This window comes from Aegilops tauschii, chromosome 1, assembly GCF_002575655.3.
Source record: "Aegilops tauschii subsp. strangulata cultivar AL8/78 chromosome 1, Aet v6.0, whole genome shotgun sequence".
Taxonomy (NCBI): domain Eukaryota; kingdom Viridiplantae; phylum Streptophyta; class Magnoliopsida; order Poales; family Poaceae; genus Aegilops; species Aegilops tauschii.
Window position 1 is genome coordinate 181,210,396 of NC_053035.3, and position 18,567 is coordinate 181,228,962.

The window sequence follows — 18,567 nt, forward strand, 5'->3', positions numbered from 1 at the left end:
CCGACGCCACGCCGCGGTTGGCTGTCTTAAACGACTACGAGGTGTTTTCTCAGCGTGCACGTGCTTACCTCATCTCGAGAGCCAGCAGGTTGGTGCCTGGAGCGGCTCAGGCAACTCACCACTACAACGAGGGCACCCACGATGCGGAGGCCTCGCCCTCTTCCATGTCCAAGGAGCTAATCGTCATCGATATCTCCGACAATGAGGAGTAGCTTGTCTTATTAGCTCACTATAAGGACCCATATTCAGTTTGCTAGCTACTGCCTTTCCTTAACAAATTCTAGTGAATTGTGCTATCTACTTTTACCATGCAATCTTCTGCTATAGTGTATATGTTCTATATGTCGTGCAATGTGGTGTTCAATTAACTGCTTGGTTCAATTCTGCAAATGTGATGTTCAATTCTTCAGGGTGCAATATTTCCAAGTTGTTAAGCATGCTTGGTTTGGTTAACTGTCTGATCTTCTATTAGGAGTATGTTATATTATTCAATTGGTGTTTATTTAACTCCTTGGTTCATTTGTTGTGGCTTGGTTCACTTGTTGTGGTGTTTAGTTAACTGCTTGGTTCAATTCTGCAATGCGATGTTCAATTGTTGTGGCTGCATTCTGTTATTGTATACCATGTGAGGAATAAATCGAATTTGGCTGTACTAAATACATGAGAAACAAATACAATTGCTATATTTCCAAGTTGTTAAGCATGCTTGGTTTGGTTAACTGTCTGACCTTCTATTAGGAGTATGTTATATTGTGCAATGTGGTGCTCAGTTAACGTTTGTTCATTTGTTGTGGTGTTTAGTTAACTGCTTTGTTCAATTTTCCAATGCGATGTTCAATTGTTGTGGCTGCATTCTGTTATTGTATACCATGTGAGGAATGAATCGAATTTGGTTGCACTTAATACATGAGAAACATATACAAGTGCTATATTTACTAGTTCTTAATCATGCTTGGTTTGGATAAATGGGTTTTCCATGTGGCTTGAATTAATCTGATGAATCTGCAATGTGCTTATTTTTCATCAACATATTTTACTGATAGCATGCGAACCCTTACTTAACCTGGTGGCTAACTACCTTATATGTGTTGCAGGGAAACAATGGAAAGCACTGAGGATTACAAGATGGTACTAACTATTATACCTGCCTTTTTTTATTCCTTTGCCCCGTTTTCAATATAGAGAAGATATTTATGCACATCCTTGTTTTCAGGGTTCATTGATGATTACCTCTCAAAGCACCTGTGTGGTCAGGAGGCGAGGAAAGTTTTCATACAACACCCACGGTTCAATATTGAAGTGTTCCTGAAGAGGTCGAAGGATGGACGGTCAATCATCCACATGCACTGGCCTAAAGTTGCAAAGACCTTGAACATGAATGAAGGCTCAATATTCGCCTTCCGCTTCAGCAGTTTTCCAGATGAGATGCATCTCTCTATGTACCGTCTATGATGCTAATTTCGAAAGGTTCTAGATGTTGCATGTGAAACTTGCTGCTAGTGCAGTTGTGTAATGGGGTAGCTGAGTGCTGAAGCTATATCATGTTGTACTCCGATGTATTTCAATTATGAAATCCTGCTTCTTTAATATGGAAATGGAATATATTATGTGCTTAATATGAATGTCAATTAGATTAGTAAATGGATTATTAATAATAGGGAAATTAGCCCGCTAATTGGCCAATTAACTTGCTAATTGGGTTTTCCTATTGCAAACGGTTAATGAGAAAACATCGTGGGCAATGACCTCAGGCAACGCACACAGTTTCTAGGAATAAACCGTGTTGGATCAATGAACAATCACACACAACATTCTCTTCAAAACTTTTTGCGTTACGCCACCTTGCGCAAACGTTTTCCTTGTAGTGACTGTGTGGCATGTATATACGAACGGAAACATTTAGTGGTGACTGACTGTGTGGGATGTACTTACGACCGGAAATGATTTCGCCTGTATAATTGTATTTTTTTAGGACTACTGTACGTATTTCTGTATTTGAGTGCTCGCCGGTCGCACCCGACCTCATTTTGCCGAGCGTGTGTGCCAGGAGGGCATATCCCCAACGGTTTCTGGGTGTGTGGGAAGGACCCCCCTATCGCCCACACTCACTTGGCGATGGTTCTGAATGCCGTCGCGGAAAGGGGTTAAAAACCGTTTGTTTAGGACCGACGCGTACTAGTGTATATACATATATTCCGTGATGAACTAATGCATAATTAATATATATATATATATATATATATATTATGAATTCCATTTTCTATCTGTTTTTGTACACAAATTTGATTCTAGCTGTTATCATCCACATATACAGAAGGGAAAGCGTATATACACACATTGAAGCAGAACATATAAGAATGGAAAACAGAGTACACACAGTGAAACGGAGGAATAAACAGAGCAATACTATTATTGTTGTGAATACATAGCTCTCCACGTCAAAACGACTCAACAAAATAAAACGCGTCCATGACACCATGACCAGCAGCCCTTGTTTACGGTAGCTCTTGGCTCTGCCTGAACTCGTGCAGGAGTTCGTCCAAGTGGTCGACACGCTCGTGGTACCTCTGGAGCGCGATCTCGAGCTCCACGTTGGCTATTTCATCGGAGATCACTAGCTCGAGGATGCGACGACCATGTTCCTCTACTACGCCCAGGTGGACCCCTGGGCCAAGGAGGCGGTCGAGCCTACCGACCAGCGTGTTGGCATTGAGCGGGCCGCGGACAAGGCGAATGGCGCAACTCATGTGAACAGCGCGGCGGGCGTCTAGTGCAAGTTCGGCGCGGCCGGCCTCTGGTGCAGGTACGGCGTAGAGGGCCTCTGCCCACTCCTGGCGAGGAATGGGGGTACTGACGGGACGTGTACCTAGCTGCGATGCCGTGTCGACAGCAGGCAAGCGGCGATGGATCCACTCTTGATGTGTGGCGCACCGCACCTCTCGCTCTGCGGCGCTTCAACGGTCTCGCTGTGCGGCGAGCCGCAGCCTATCGGCGTGGATGCGCCTAGCTTGCTCTGCGGCGTGCCATCGATCATGTTGTGCGGCGAGCTGCAGCCTGTCGGCGCTGACATGCCTATCTTGATCCGCGGTGCTCAAGCGCCATGCGCCAAAGGTCTGCTCAACCCTGGCGATGACGCGCATCACGGCATCGTCCATCGCGTTGCCGGGGACCGCCTCGGCCTCGACGGGCCGTTGCGCCTGCTTGTTTTCCTCGTCGACGAAGTTGATGGCAGAGGTGGCACTTTGGTGGGTTGGCATGCTTGGAAAAGTTGGATGTGCTACAGGCTGCACTTGTCGCCCCCATGCGTCGCACACATCCTAGGTTTATGCGCAATATCGCTGGGTGGCAAGAAACAGGTGAGGAAATGGCGAGAAACGGTGACATTTTCGTAAAACGCCATCAAATTAATGGAAACATAGCATAGAAGGAACATCGAGCTAGCACAAGAAGTAGATGATGATCAGATGAACACGGACCACACTAGGGAACCCGTCGGTGATGAATTCATCAATCACAAACATTTGAATATTAGCAAGTGTTTGCCCACAACGCACACGACTTATTCCATCACAAACAGGTCGGATGGATCAACTGTATGCCACGTATCGCACACTGTCAAAAAGTAATGCGGTAGACCTTCTTTAACATGTGTTAAAAAATTAAAAAATTAAAAACAAGGACCTCGAGGTTAAATTAACTCATGGGATAGGTCGTATCAGTCATTTAATTTGACAAATACGACCAATCCTATCAGTTAATTTAACATCGACACAACTTCCCATCCAGTCACCCATCGGATGGCTGCTCCAGCATGAGCACACTTAACTTGAGAGTTCTCTTACATGATCTACTGGTGGAACAACTAGTCTTTGCTGATATAGGATGCCTCTTCGCATCCTTATGGCGTATCCAGATGACCACCCGTCCTCCAATGGCCAATAGATGTTGTGTAGACAGAGCATATCACATACGTCTTATTAGAAGGAATCGTCTGTGTTATTATCGGTCTTCGCACACATTTCTGATTATAGACATGTTTGTCGCGTATCACACACATCTTGATATATTGAGCCATTTCTGTTCTCTTGTCTCAACGCAAACAGTTCACCTGAGTGAACCGCATGCCGTATATCGCACACACCTTGATCTGGCTGACCGTTTCTTTTGTGTTCCTAATCGCAAACAGTTCATCCGAGTGAACCGTATGCTGTATATCGCACACACCTCCATCTGGATGCCCGTTTCTTTTGTTACTCCTCATCGCAAACAGTTAATTGAATTGAACCATATGCCCTGCATCGCACACAAAACTAAATTTTGAACCATGTTTGATGCATCCTCCATCGCAAACATTTTGCATTTTTTTTACGGTTTTTCTACACCACTGTTTGCGATTATTGCATCGCACACAGTTTCGTCGAAGGGTCTCTGATCGTAGTGTCGCGTTAGCAGCATTCTGTAGTAGTGAGGGCTGGCGGAGCAGACGGGGACGCGGAATGCAGCAATAAGAACCTCTTGAGGACGGCTGTTCCGCAGGCGACGGAGGTTTTTCTCGAGGGAGAGATTCTTGGGGAGCGGCTGCAAGAGCGGACAGAGATTTCTTCTCGGTCTCTCCCTATGAGCGGAGTGGTGGGATCGCCTGGGAGGGCCACGTCCGAGGCCCGTGTGAAAAAGAGTTACATAAAACAGGTCGGCCCGGCTAAATAAGACGGACCAGAACAAAACGAATAAGTTAATACCAGATGCAGTTCGCTTTGAAGAACAATGAAGGTCGGACAGTCAAACAAATAAATAAATGCAGTTCAAAAAAGTTAAATTAGAAAAAACAACGTGCGTGGTAAAATACGCATCTGAAAAATAACTCTACCTTCAAATAAGTGCCACCGCAAAAAAGGGGGCCCCCCGAACCCCCCCCCCCCCCCTCCCGTGACAGGAGCTATAGCAAGTACACGCAAAAAAACAGATGCAGGACGCAACTTTAGACAATGAAGTGCATTTGGTTAGATGAAGCAGTGCGGTATCATAAGCAATGCAGTTTCGGAATACATACATGGTCTAATTCACAGCGAAAATACTTGTAAATTGCGTAATATACTACACTATTTTCCAGGGGCTGCAGCAAGTACACGCAAAACAGGTGCAGTACAGACGAAGCAGTGCAATATCATAAGCAAGGTAGTTTTGGGAACACGTACCATACATATAAACGTGACAAATGCTTGTTCGCAGAGAACGTGGTGGTTAACAAATTTTACTGATGAAAAATAAAATAAAACCACGCTAAAAAAACCACGCTCGGAGACAACTGCCCAATCCGAGTGGTTCCATCGCCACAAACCCACGATCATAGACGCAACCCCATCCCATGATCTGCACAACCGCATCATCAGCGAGATCGTGCAGTTCATCCGCTGCAGCCATCCCCCTTTAAATTGAGACCCCTACGAACGCTTTCTCATCCACAACAACACAAGCATCCATTGCGCTGCCACCAAATCTCTCCATCACACCAATATCCACAGAACACACCAAGCCCTACTGTCGGCGATGGCATTCTCTGACGCGTATAGGGACATGGAGGCCCACGGCAAGACCATGTTGCACGTCATCCACACCAACGACAAGAAGCAGATGGCGGCCTCCCTCGAGCAGTACGAGCGCCACCTCAGGCTCCAGCGCGAAAAGATCATCGGGATTGATCTCGAGTACAACAACAAGCCTGACGCGACGCAGAAATCCTCCCTCGTCCAACTCTCCGTCGACAAGACCCGGCCAGTGCTGGTCTTCCAACTGAGTGCCGCTGAAAGGTACACCGTCTTCGCCAACTTCCTCACCGACCCCAGGTACACGTTTGCTGCTTCTCCATCGACAGCGACAAAACCAGGCTAGAGTGCGTCAATCTGGAGGTCGCCAACTTCGTCGACATCCAGAAGGAATGGAGGGTGCTCGAGGCCACCAAGGAGTTGGACTCCCTTGCAGACGTCGCCGGCATGCTCATCGACGACTACGACAACAACATGAAGAAGAAGATCACCAATGAAGAACACGCGCGCTGGGCCTCCCTGCCTCTGTCCATGAGGCACTTCGAGTATGCGGCAAAGGACGCCTACGCAGCATACGAGATATGGAACCGCATCACCTTCACCCAGGACGGGCTTCGCCATGCAAAGCTGGAGAAGGAGGAGCCCCCAGGAAGTGTGCCAGGAGCAGCTGGGGAGACGCTACCTGGTGAAGAAGCAGAAGGTACAGGCCAAGAGCAAACATAGCTCGTGTCGTTTTAGATTTATCATCAAATTTGCTTTCGATTGTTTGCTTATGTATTGTTAGTTTGCTTGTGATCATTTGCTTTTGCTGAACTTAGTTTGCTTGTCATACAGAATGGCTTGTAATGATGAACTTTGATTATGTTATGAAGAACTTTGTTTCAATTACAAAACTAGAGTTCAACATTAGAACCTAACGTAGTGCACATAAAGTATGTGATTCGAGCAGTGCACAAAACGAACAAAGATGCAGTGCGCAAATTGGACGCATGCAGTAAAAAATGTGTACACCTAGTACAAGACTCTGATGAATGCAGTGCACACATACCCAACAAAGCAGTGCACATCCGTACACTAGAAAAAGAATACATAAGAGGAAAAACACGAAAAGAAAATGCGACCAACATGCAGTGCACAAAAATGCACATGCACATGTAGTGCGGAATGTATGCACATGCAGTACACAAACCTGATGAATGCAGTGCAAAAATGATTTACTAAACAGTGCACGCCCTGTATTAGAGAAAATACGTAAGAGGAAAAATACACCTGCAGTACAAGACTATGACGAACGCAGTGCCCACATACCCAACCAAGCAGTGCGCACCCGTACACTAGAAAAAGAATACGTAAGAGGAAAAACAATCAAAAAAATGCGACCAGCATGCAGTGCACAAAAATGTAGTGCAAAAATGTGTAGTGCGGAATGTGTGCACATGTAGTACACAAACCTGATGAATGCAGTGCAACATGATTTACTAAGAAGTGCATGCCCTATATTTGAAAAAATACGTGAGAGGGAAAAATATTAAAAAAAGTGACCACCCAGGTGCTACCGGCCCCAGCCAGTCTAGTAGTAGGTCTGTGCCCACAGTAGGCGAGTATGTTCTAAGCCACGATGCATGGGGCCTGGCACACATGGGCCCACAGGTCAGAGAGGATAGAGCAGCGAGCGTCGTGTATAAGCGCCAAAATAAGTAACCAGAGGAGTTCGATACCGCGCCTCGCCAGCACTTATAAATAGGTCGGGCGCACTCTCCGCGGGCAAGGTGGGACTAAACGTTACCGCTCACACACAACGCAATAGCAAACCACCCGTATAGGCCGACTTGGGCCGAATGCGTCTTACACCCCAACAGACCCAACACATTCTCACAACCCAAAACCAACAAGCCACACGAGCCACAACTAGCACGCAACTCTAGTTCCCTCGCACCTAAAATAAATTCCCACATACCACGAAAAACAACGACCCAATAAAAATATAAAAAATAACTAGAAAAATAAAAAAACAAACACAATCCACGCATTCTGCAGTTCGTTGTAATACAATAATGCAGCTCGCTAGGTTCAAGTAAGCAGTGCTGTTGCTTATCAAATGCATTCGCGTAGACTGAATCAGAATCAATCCACAACCTAACACCAACCACAACATTTATTACCTTCGTTACTCAATTGGCTACATAAAAACCTATCCATTTGTGCTCCAGACTGACACAACTCCTTGCCTCATTCCTCTTTTCCTTCAAATCGTAGATCTAGGGTTCCTCCCATCCCCAACTATTATCTGAAATTCAACTCAACCCGCTATGGACTGTTCGTGCGGGTGCTTGGCAAGGATGGCGCCGGTACCCCGCACATTCGTGTACGCCGATGGTCTGGACCTCACCAACGCCGAGTGGTGCAGCATGCTCTGGTGCCTGATGATACCCAACAGGGGGTTTCTGGCACCATTTCTTCATCGCCTCACATCCGCAGACCTGCAGGAAAGTTGGGTATGTTTTCCCTCACAATTTTTGACACAATCTAAGCTGCAAACCCACATCTGAATGTATATTTCCATCAATTTGTTCAGTAGTATGAACAATAGAAAGAATTTGTATTGTTCTTCAGATTTGTTTGCTATTAAGACCAGATAGTTCCACCTATTATTCTTCAGTACCACACCAGGTATCGACACTAGTTAGATCAGAACCCCAGCACACGAAGAAAAAGAGGTTCAATAGATCAGTGTTGTAGTTCTCTTAACACGCTAGTGAAGTACACTGTAAATGACCATGCAGTACAAACATGTTATAGTATAATATATATCCTACTAAAACTAGAGGTCAATTCCGTATATAAGTCTGTTCATACATTGCAACTACTTTATAAAATAGTAGTCATATATATGTACATATTTGAGTTAACATAAACAGATCATCCTAAGTATAAAGAAAAACATTTGGTGTTTACTTATAAAAATACTTTTTCCATCAATGCCAAAATACAGAAACTGCCATTCACAGTAAAGTTTCCTGCTCCGAGTTCAATCAAGGTTACTTTGGAGACACAACACAAGAATGGGTATGCAGATATGCAAGGTGACTACCACATTAACTCTGAAGACTGCATCAACATAACTACTGGTTGGAAAGATTTTGTCTCCCAAAATGGCTTTGAGGTCGGAGAAGTGGCCATGGTGTTTTTCTACAAAGAAGAAGACTCCCTGAAGTTTACAATATTTGCACTGTAGGCTGTCTAAGATGAAGCAAGCCATTTGTGGCATATTTCTAATGCTTTGCTTATGTTGTATGCTTTTAAAATTATGTCCATCAGAAACTTTGAACTGTGCCTTATTAATGTATGCGACCTTGTCTCCATCATTTTATCACCCTTTTAGACAAGTTGCTGGTGATAGAATGCAGTTTTATCACCCTTGTCTGGGGCAGGAAGAAGACACTTCCTCATGTCAACGATCCTCATGTACATCTTGTAGCTTGTGTACGCATACTTGGTCGCGTACTTGACGTGTTGTTCACCCTGTCTCTGTGCCAGACATTGTGCCAGGCGTTCTTGTCCTTTTTGCTCTCATCCTTCATCTTCATGTAGTAGGGGTCGATGATGGCCGAGGCGAGGTCAACAAGGGAGTTCTGTTTGTTGTTGTCACTGCCCCGGACCTTATAGTGGTCCTGGATGTTGACACGATTCTGGCATTTCAAACCCGAAACCTTGAGCGCTTTTAGATTATTGGTGGTGTCCACCTGATAGAGGCAAAGGTGTCCCGATCTTTCGATGTGATGATAACTATCGATTTGGTGGAGACGACTTTGACGATCCGACTACAAACGTGCACGACGTTGCGCCTTATCAATCGCTAAACCAATCTCCTGAGGTTACTGACGATGCCGGAAGCACGATCAGCCTGACCACGAAGGTCTATTCCTGCAAGCAATCGAAGAACGAGCAAGAATATGATAATGCAATCTGAATATTGCGAATATATATGAAGTATTGATAGTGGTGGGAATCCGTAAGCGGTCTTGGTCTGGTCGTTGGACACAAACGAAGTACACGAAGTTGCAATGGCTAACTTTTAACTAAACAAATTCCAAAGTCTAAACGACGCCCTAAGGGCTGTATATATGGAGGAAGAGGGGGGGAATTTCGTGGCCCTTGAGGAAGGGGTCCGAAACCAACCCTATCTCTTGTTTCCCCACACATACGGACTCTAAAAACAGCCTATACTGATGTATTTCGAAATTACATGGGCCTGGCCCAATAATAAGGTGACGCAGCACCTAGAATAGCCTCTGGACGAAAGTTATGAAGTAGCATCTTGTATATTTCGTCCAAGGTTTCATGCACGCATTATGGTGGCTTCAACGTCTTGAAATCATCACTTGTAACTCCGTTCTTGTTCCCCATGCGCATGCCATCATCTCCATGCTTGTTCTTGCTCCAATGTTCATCCTTCTCAAAGCTAGGCCCTTCATTTGTAAGCAAAACAAATGTATCCAATTTAGGCAGCATCATATTCTCATGAATATTAGAATCATTACCAAGAAACGAAAGTACCTGGTAATTTAATTGGCGTGCGCGAGCTCTAGTAATTGGTCCAGTATGTATAGCAGCAGGGGCTGTGGGTGTAACAATGGTATTGATGTCCTCATCATCCTCCCCTTCTTGAAATGAAGTCGTCCTCGACGGAAGCTCATCTTCCTCACCCAAATAAGGCTTCAAATCTGCAATGTTAAAAGTGGGACTAACCCCAAAATCTGCAGGCAGCTCAAGTTTATATGCATTATCATTTATTTTCTCTAACACCTTAAAAGGACCATCAGCACGTGGCATTATCTTTGATTTGCGCAAATCAGGAAATCTATCCTTACGCAAATGTAACCAAACAAGATCTCCAGGTGCAAACACAACATGTTTTCTACCCTTATCTCCAGCAAGTTTATATTTAGCATTCATACGCTCAATGTTTTCCTTAGTTAACTCATGCATTTTTAAGATCAATTCAGCACGTTGTTTAGCATCAAAATTAACCTTCTCCGAAGATGGAAGAGGCAACAAATCAATAGGTGCACGAGGTAGGAAACCATACACAATTTCAAAAGGGCACATCTTAGTAGTAGAATGCAATGAACGATTATAAGCAAACTCAATATGAGGCAAGCATTCTTCCCACATTTTCTTATTATTCTTCAAAACAGCCCTAAGCATAGTAGACAATGTTCTATTGACTACTTCAGTTTGTCCATCAGTTTGGGGGTGACAAGTAGTACTAAAAAGCAGTTTAGTCCCCAACTTAGCCCATAAACATCTCCAAAAGTGGCTAAGAAATTTAGTATCACGATCGGAAACAATAGTATTTGGCACACCATGCAAGCGAATAATTTCACGAAAGAACAAATCAGCAACATTAACAGCATCATCGCTTTTATGACATGGTATAAAGTGTGCCATTTTCGAGAATCTATCCACGACAACAAATATGCTATCCCTCCCCTTCTTTGTTCGAGGTAAACCTAAAACAAAGTCCATAGATATATCCTCCCAAGGAACACTAGGTACAGGCAAAGGCATATATAAACCATGAGGATTGAGTCGTGACTTAGCTTTTTGACATGTAGTGCAGCGAGCAACAAAACGCTCAACATCCCGTCTCATCTTTGGCCAAAAGAAATGTGTAGCAAGTACGTCCTCTGTCTTCTTCACGCCAAAGTGTCCCGTTAATCCTCCGCCATGCGCCTCCTGCAACAACAAAAGACGAAGAGAGCTAGCTGGAATGCATAGCTTGTTAGCACGGAACACAAATCCATCATTAACGACAAACTTGTTCCAGGTTCTTCCTTCTTTACAATTCTGCAATACATCTTTAAAATCAGCATCATGCACATATTGATCTTTGATGGTCTCCAAACCAAATATTTTGAAGTCAAGCTGTGAAAGCATAGTATAGCGACGAGACAATGCATCAGTAATAACATTTTCTTTACCCTTCTTGTGTTTAATGACATAAGGGAAAGTTTCAATGAATTCAACCCATTTAGCATGTCTACGATTCAGTTTAGCTTGACTTTTAATATGTTTCAAAGATTCATGATCAGAATGTATAACAAATTCTTTGGGCCATAAATAATGTTGCCATGTTTCTAAAGTCCGAACAAGAGCATATAGTTCTTTATCATAAGTAGAATAATTCAGACTAGGCCCACTCAATTTTTCAGAAAAGTATGCAACAGTTTGCCATCTTGTAATAACACACCTCCTAATCCAATGCCACTAGCATCACATTCAAGCTCAAAAGTCTTATTAAAATCAGGAAGTTGGAGTAAAGGAGCATGTGTCAACTTATCTTTCAATACCGTGAAGGCTTCTTCCTGTGCGGTACCCCAAACAAAAGGCACATCCTTCTTTGTAAGCTCGTTGAGAGGTGCAGCAATGGTGCTAAAATCTCTCACAAAACGCCTATAGAAACCAGCGAGTCCAAGAAAACTCCGCACTTGTGTGACCGTTTTGGGCTGCGGCCAACTCTCAATAGCTTCAATCTTGGCTTTATCAACTTCAATTCCCTGTGGAGTAACAACATAGCCAAGAAAAGATACTCGGTCGGTGCAAAAGGTGCACTTCCCAAGGTTACCAAACAAACGTGCATCACGTAGAGCAATAAAAACAGCACGTAAATGTTCCAAATGTTCTTCCAAAGATTTGCTATAAATCAGTATATCATCAAAATAGACTACCACAAATCGTCCAATGAAAGCACGTAAAACTTCGTTCATTAGTCTCATGAAAGTACTAGGTGCATTAGTTAACCCAAAAGGCATGACTAACCACTCATATAAACCAAACTTAGTTTTAAAGGCAGTTTTCCATTCATCTCCCAATTTCATACGAATTTGATGGTATCCACTACGCAAATCAACTTTGGAGAATATTGTAGAGCCACTCAATTCATCAAGCATATCATCTAGCCTAGGAATAGGATGACGATAACGAATAGTAATATTATTAATGCCTCTACAATCAACACACATACGCGACGTACCATCCTTTTTAGGCACGAGTATAATAGGAACAGTACAAGGACTAAGAGATTCGCGTATATAACCTTTGTCAAGCAGCTCCTGTACTTGACGCATAATCTCCTTCGTCTCCTCTGGATTGGTACGGTATGGTGCACGGTTGGGTAGCGATGCACCGGGAATTAAGTCAATTTGATGCTCAATCCCTCGAATAGGTGGTAATCCCGGTGGCACGTCTTGTGGGAAGACGTCAGCGAACTCCTGCAAAATGTTAGTGACAGCAGGGGGCAAAGAGGAAGGCACGTCCTCGAATGAAAATAATGCCTCTTTGCACACAAAAGCATAGCAAACAGATTTGTGGAAATCTAGTTCATCAATATCAGATTTTGTGGCAAGTAAACATGCACTTTTCAATTTAATTTCAGAAACAACACTAGATGGTTTATTGTTAGGTTTCATTTGTTGCTCAAATTCCTTTGCCACAATCTGATTTTCACTCTTATTTTTCTCCTGTTTTGCTTTATTAGCTCTATTAATGTCATCTTTCAAAATGGAATCAGGAGTCATAGGAAGCAAAGTAATATTTTTATCCTTATGAACAAGAGTATACTGATTGTTTCTACCATGGTGTACAGAATTTTTATCAAATTGCCATGGTCTACCTAGTAATAAGGAACATGCTTGCATGGGTACCACATCACAATCAACATAATCAGTATATGTAGAGATACTAAAATGCACACGAACGGTACGTGTTACCTTAACCTTGCCGCTGTTGTTGAACCATTGGATGTAGTAAGGATGTGGATGTGGTCTTGTGGTGAGAGATAGCTTCTCCACCATCTCCATGCTAGCCAAGTTGCTACAGCTCCCTCCATCGATGATGACGCGAACAGAACGTTCCTTCACAACTCCCTTTGTATGGAACAAATTATGCCTCTGATTTTGCTCTGCTTGTGTGACCTGCACACTCAAAACACGTTGAGCAACTAAACATTCATACCTGTCAGCGTCTTCAGGAGCCATGTATTGCGTCTCATTTTCAGAATCATCTCCACCATGTTCTTCACGTGTAATAAGAGCCAAAGTCTCCTCATCATAGTCACTAGCGGACTCATACCCACCATCCTCAGTAGCAATCATGACACGCTGAGATTTGCATTCTCTCGCAAAATGTCCTCTTCCCTTACAACGACGACAAATAATATCACTTGTGTGCCCTGTCGATGCCATGGAAGAGGAAGAGCTCTGCGCAGGCCCGGCAGGCGTGCTCTTGGCAGAGAGTGGTGGTTGTGCCTGCTTTCTTGTATCACGGCTGGAGGTGGCACCTGATGGAGGTGATGGTGAAGTGGAAGTAGAAGATGCACGCGGTGTCCATGATGAAGGTCGACCTGCAGAAAAGTTAGTTCGCGCCAATGGCTGTCGATCCTGCACTTCACGTTCAGCTTTACAAGCAAGATGGAATAAACGAGTGATATTATTATAATCCTTATACTCTAGAATGGTCTGAATCTCTTTATTTAATCCACCCATAAAACGTGCAAGCATAGCTTCATTCTCCTCAACAATACCACATCTAATCATGCCAGTTTGTAATTCCTGATAATATTCTTCTACAGAATTTTTCCCTTGTCTTAAACGCTGCAATTTTTGAAGTAATTCACGTTGATAATATGGTGGAACCCAACGAGTACGCATAGCAGTTTTCAAAGCAGCCCAAGTAGTTGGAACAGGATATAATCTACAATGTTCAGACCACCAAACACATGCAAAGCTAGTGAAAGCACAAACAGCAGCAGGAACACGTCTCTCCTCAGGATATTGTAAACATGTAAATCGTTGTTCAGTTTCTAACTCCCAAGTAAGATATATATCAGGAACATATCTACCCTCAAATGGTGGAATATTCAATTTCAGTTTAGGGAGATGGTCATGATCGCGTACCTGAGGTGGTGGTGCCGGCCTACCGTTGCGAATATATACCTGAGGTCGACCTGCTGGTGGTGGTGCTGGTGGCTGCACGTAGTTCTGATTTTGATCAACCTCATCCTCATAATCGCCCGCATAATCGTCATCCTCCTCAGCCGCCGCAGGAGCAGGAGCCAAAGAAGCATCAACAGTAGGTGCAGCAGCACCCGAATTTTGACCAATCTCAATTGGAACGCGCTGTGCCCGTCCCACTTGATTTGGAAGGCGGCGTTGGAGATGTGGTTGTTGTTGTTGTAGAGGTGCGACATGTGCAGCCGGTGGTGGTTGGGGAAGACGCTTGAGTAATTCAGTAAACTTGTTATCCAGCTTTGTCTCAAACGACTTCTCCACGGCATCTATCTTCTCCATAGCCTCTTCAAATCTGTTTAGCACATCCCCCACCTGGCCACTCATCATTTGCTGAAATTTATCATGCAACTCCTTGTTCGTCATGTTCTCCCAATCAGTCTCATCGGCTTGTGAACCTGCCATGGTTAGCAGCAAAAGAAACACAAAAGAATATGATCCTGCAGACTACTAGAAGTGGTGGTGATGGTGGTGTGTCACAAAACCTTCAAGCGAATCTCAAATTCTTACCAGTTCTTACCCAGCAGCAGGTGGTGATCGGCAACCGTTGTAGTCAAAAACTCTCAAAGCTTGGATATAGCGATTACCAGGAAGAGTCAAACGCATGATGTAGACTTATGTGGAGCTGGGAAGGCTTATAATATGGTAGCAAAATGGTAAGCAATAATCAATTCAGAGATGCAAAGTTGAATAAACGCTCAACGACGGTACTGTGCTGGTCCTAGGCTAGACCGTGCTAGAGACGCGAGCCTAGAACACTAACAAAATCACGGCGCTGCACGTAAACAAGGGAAAAGCACACTCTGGAATTTTTTTTTTGCGCTCTTTTTTTTTTGCGCTCCTCTTTTTTTTTTTTTTTGCGAAAAATCACTATAATGGCGAGTGTCTCAAAACTCTTCCCAGGTCAAACTGACAGGATGGGCACAAAATTTTTTGACTATTTTTTTTCGGAAATCAGGGCAGCGACGACGAAAAAGTGCGACAAAAAATCACTATGATGGCGAGTGTCTCAAAACACTACCCGGGGCCTAAAAATAGGATAGGGAAAAAATATTTTTGGTTGCCGAAATTTTGGCCTAAAAACTGCCCGGGGGTCTCCAGACTCTTTTTTTTTTCGAGACCTACTCAGGCAAGGAAACACGAAACGGAAAATATATGGATCTCTAAAACCAACCGAATATGAAAAGAACTCGGATTGGTGGTGGATATATGGCGGTAGGATATGGCAGCGGTGGTGCTATATGGTAGCGGTAGTGGTATATGGATACGGATCGGTGGTGGTATATGGATACGGACTGGTGGTGGTATATGGATACGGATACAAAGCGGTGGCGGATAAGCAATGGTGGTAGATGGCAAGGCGATGATGATGGTGCGGCGGCGGCGTGACAACTTATGACCAGAACTCGAAACTCTAAAAGACTAGGCTCTAAGACCAGCAACTTGACACGACGATGCAACCGCAAATTCAACAAAGCAAAAACCCTAAAAAGATTATGCAAAGGCTCAGATTGGTTCGGATATGATGAACTAACCCTAATTTTTTTTGTGGCTTTTTCGTGGACTGTAGGTATGAAGAACAGACTCGATCTAAACTATGAAAAACTGTAAAATCTCACCGAGCAACCTGGAAATCTGATACCACTTGATAGAGGCAAAGGTGTCCCGATCTTTCGATGAGATGATAACTATCGATTTGGTGGAGACGACTTTGACGATCCGACTACAAACGTGCACGACGTTGCGCCTTATCAATCGCTAAACCAATCTCCTGAGGTTACTGACGATGCCGGAAGCACGATCAGCCTGACCACGAAGGTCTATTCCTGCAAGCAATCGAAGAACGAGCAAGAATATGATAATGCAATTTGAATATTGCGAATATATATGAAGTATTGATAGTGGTGGGAATCCGTAAGCGGTCTTGGTCTGGTCGTTGGACACAAACGAAGTACACGAAGTTGCAATGGCTAACTTTTAACTAAACAAATTCCAAAGTCTAAACGACGCCCTAAGGGCTGTATATATGGAGGAAGAGGGGGGGAATTTCGTGGCCCTTGAGGAAGGGGTCCGAAACCAATCCTATCTCTTGTTTCCCCACACATACGGACTCTAAAAACAGCCTATACTGATGTATTTCGAAATTACATGGGCCTGGCCCAATAATAAGGTGACGCAGCACCTAGAATAGCCTCTGGACGAAAGTTATGAAGTAGCATCTTGTATATTTCGTCCAAGGTTTCATGCACGCATTATGGTGGCTTCAACGTCTTGAAATCATCACTTGTAACTCCGTTCTTGTTCCCCATGCGCATGCCATCATCTCCATGCTTGTTCTTGCTCCAATGTTCATCCTTCTCAAAGCTAGGCCCTTCATTTGTAAGCAAAACAAATGTATCCAATTTAGGCAGCATCATATTCTCATGAATATTAGAATCATTACCAAGAAATGAAAGTACCTGGTAATTTAATTGGCGTGCGCGAGCTCTAGTAATTGGTCCAGTATGTATAGCAGCAGGGGCTGTGGGTGTAACAATGGTATTGATGTCCTCATCACCACCATAGCAAAACTGTAGTCGGAGCTGTTGGTAAACCTGGAGAAACTCTCGCAAGGCCTTGTGGCCAAGCTGGTAGTGGTAGATGAGGACGTCATGTCGCACACACAACTAGGCCATGGCAACCTTCTGATCGTGCCCAGGACGACCGCTGGTGAACTTGAGGTCGAAGCCGACCACTTGGTACTTATCCTCAGCACGCAACTGTTCCATAGTTTGGATGGAGCTCTCCACCAACACCGGCTCATTCGTGTAAACCACCGAGAGGGCCTTCCCCCTCACGTGGGTGTCCACTATGTGATGCATGGTGAATTGCCTCCCATAGTCGTCGTCGGCCGCTGGGAGCACCATCGGAGCGACGGGAGCGCCATTGGAACCGCTGGATGTCCTCCCTGTATGTGTCGTCGTGTGTGTGCTTATTGTGTCCTGTGGTGTGAGAGATGAAGGTAAATGGCCGCAGGAATAAATGGGGCCCGGGTGGCCTGGATTCTTGGCGCGTCCGCATGGCAGTTTTTGTAGTGGGTAACTGCATCGTGGCGCCGCGCCCGGTGCAACTGCATGCATAATGGCAGCACGAACATACGTGATCGTGTGCCAGCCCCAAGAACTGGCAGCGCACGTGGAGGGACGAGGGCAGAGCACCCGGCGGGACGCGAGAGCAGAGCACGCACGACGGGACACGAGCAGAGCACGCCGCGGCCGCCTCAATCGCAAACAACCACACGCATAGAGCAGTTGAACATGTAGGGAATGATCGTCTACAAGCCGGCCGGCAGCTGCTTCGCTGCGTAGAGAGCGGTCGTGTGCTACTACCTTCGTCTTGGTCTATTAGTCCCCTTTATATTCTGTGCCATATTTTGACCTTAAATTTAACCAACAAAATGTTAATGCATGTTATAAAAATTATATAATTGGAAACTATGTTCAAATATGAATCCAGTGATATAATCTTTGGTAACATGCATTCGTATTTTATTAGTTGAATCCTACTTATAAACCAGGATGGGGGTAGTAGGTAATTAAATCACAAACTTTTTTTATTAACTGTATGTGTGCGTGTCCTTTCATCCTCCTCTCGCACATCTTGTCACCCCGTTGCTGATAGAGGCAAAGGTGTCCCGTCTTTCGATGAGATGATGAATATCGCTTTGATGGAAGTCGACTTTGACGATCCGACTACGAACGTGCGAGGACGTCGCGCCTTAGCAATCGCTAAACCAACTCCGAGAGGTTATCGACCACGCCGGAGCACGATCAACCTGACCACGAGGGTCTGTTTCCTGCGAGCAAACGAAGAACAGGCAAGAAACTGAGATTGCAATCTGGATATTGCGAATATAAGATGAAAGCTTTATTGATCAAGGTGGGGTTCTGTGACGCCTTTGTCTGGTCGCTGAACAC

At 44.5% G+C, this 18,567-nt stretch overlaps 1 protein-coding gene across 1 annotated transcript; it reads left to right on the forward strand.

Moving 5' to 3' along the window:
- The first annotated feature begins 5,547 nt into the window (after positions 1–5,547).
- LOC141027950 (uncharacterized) lies at positions 5,548–6,266 on the forward strand. The gene is made up of 2 exons (XM_073505620.1): positions 5,548–5,843; positions 5,885–6,266. Exons 1-2 carry the CDS (start codon positions 5,548–5,550, stop codon positions 6,264–6,266), a joined length of 678 nt encoding a protein of 225 aa, XP_073361721.1.
- Positions 6,267–18,567: the final 12,301 nt, after the last annotated feature.

Coding starts and splice junctions, on each gene's coding strand:
- LOC141027950 (XM_073505620.1), top strand. CDS start 5,548: ATGGCATTCTCTGACGCGTATAGGGACATGGAGGCCCACGGCAAGACC. Junction 5,844..5,884: donor AACTTCCTCACCGACCCCAG/GTACACGTTTGC, acceptor CGACAAAACCAG/GCTAGAGTGCGTCAATCTGG.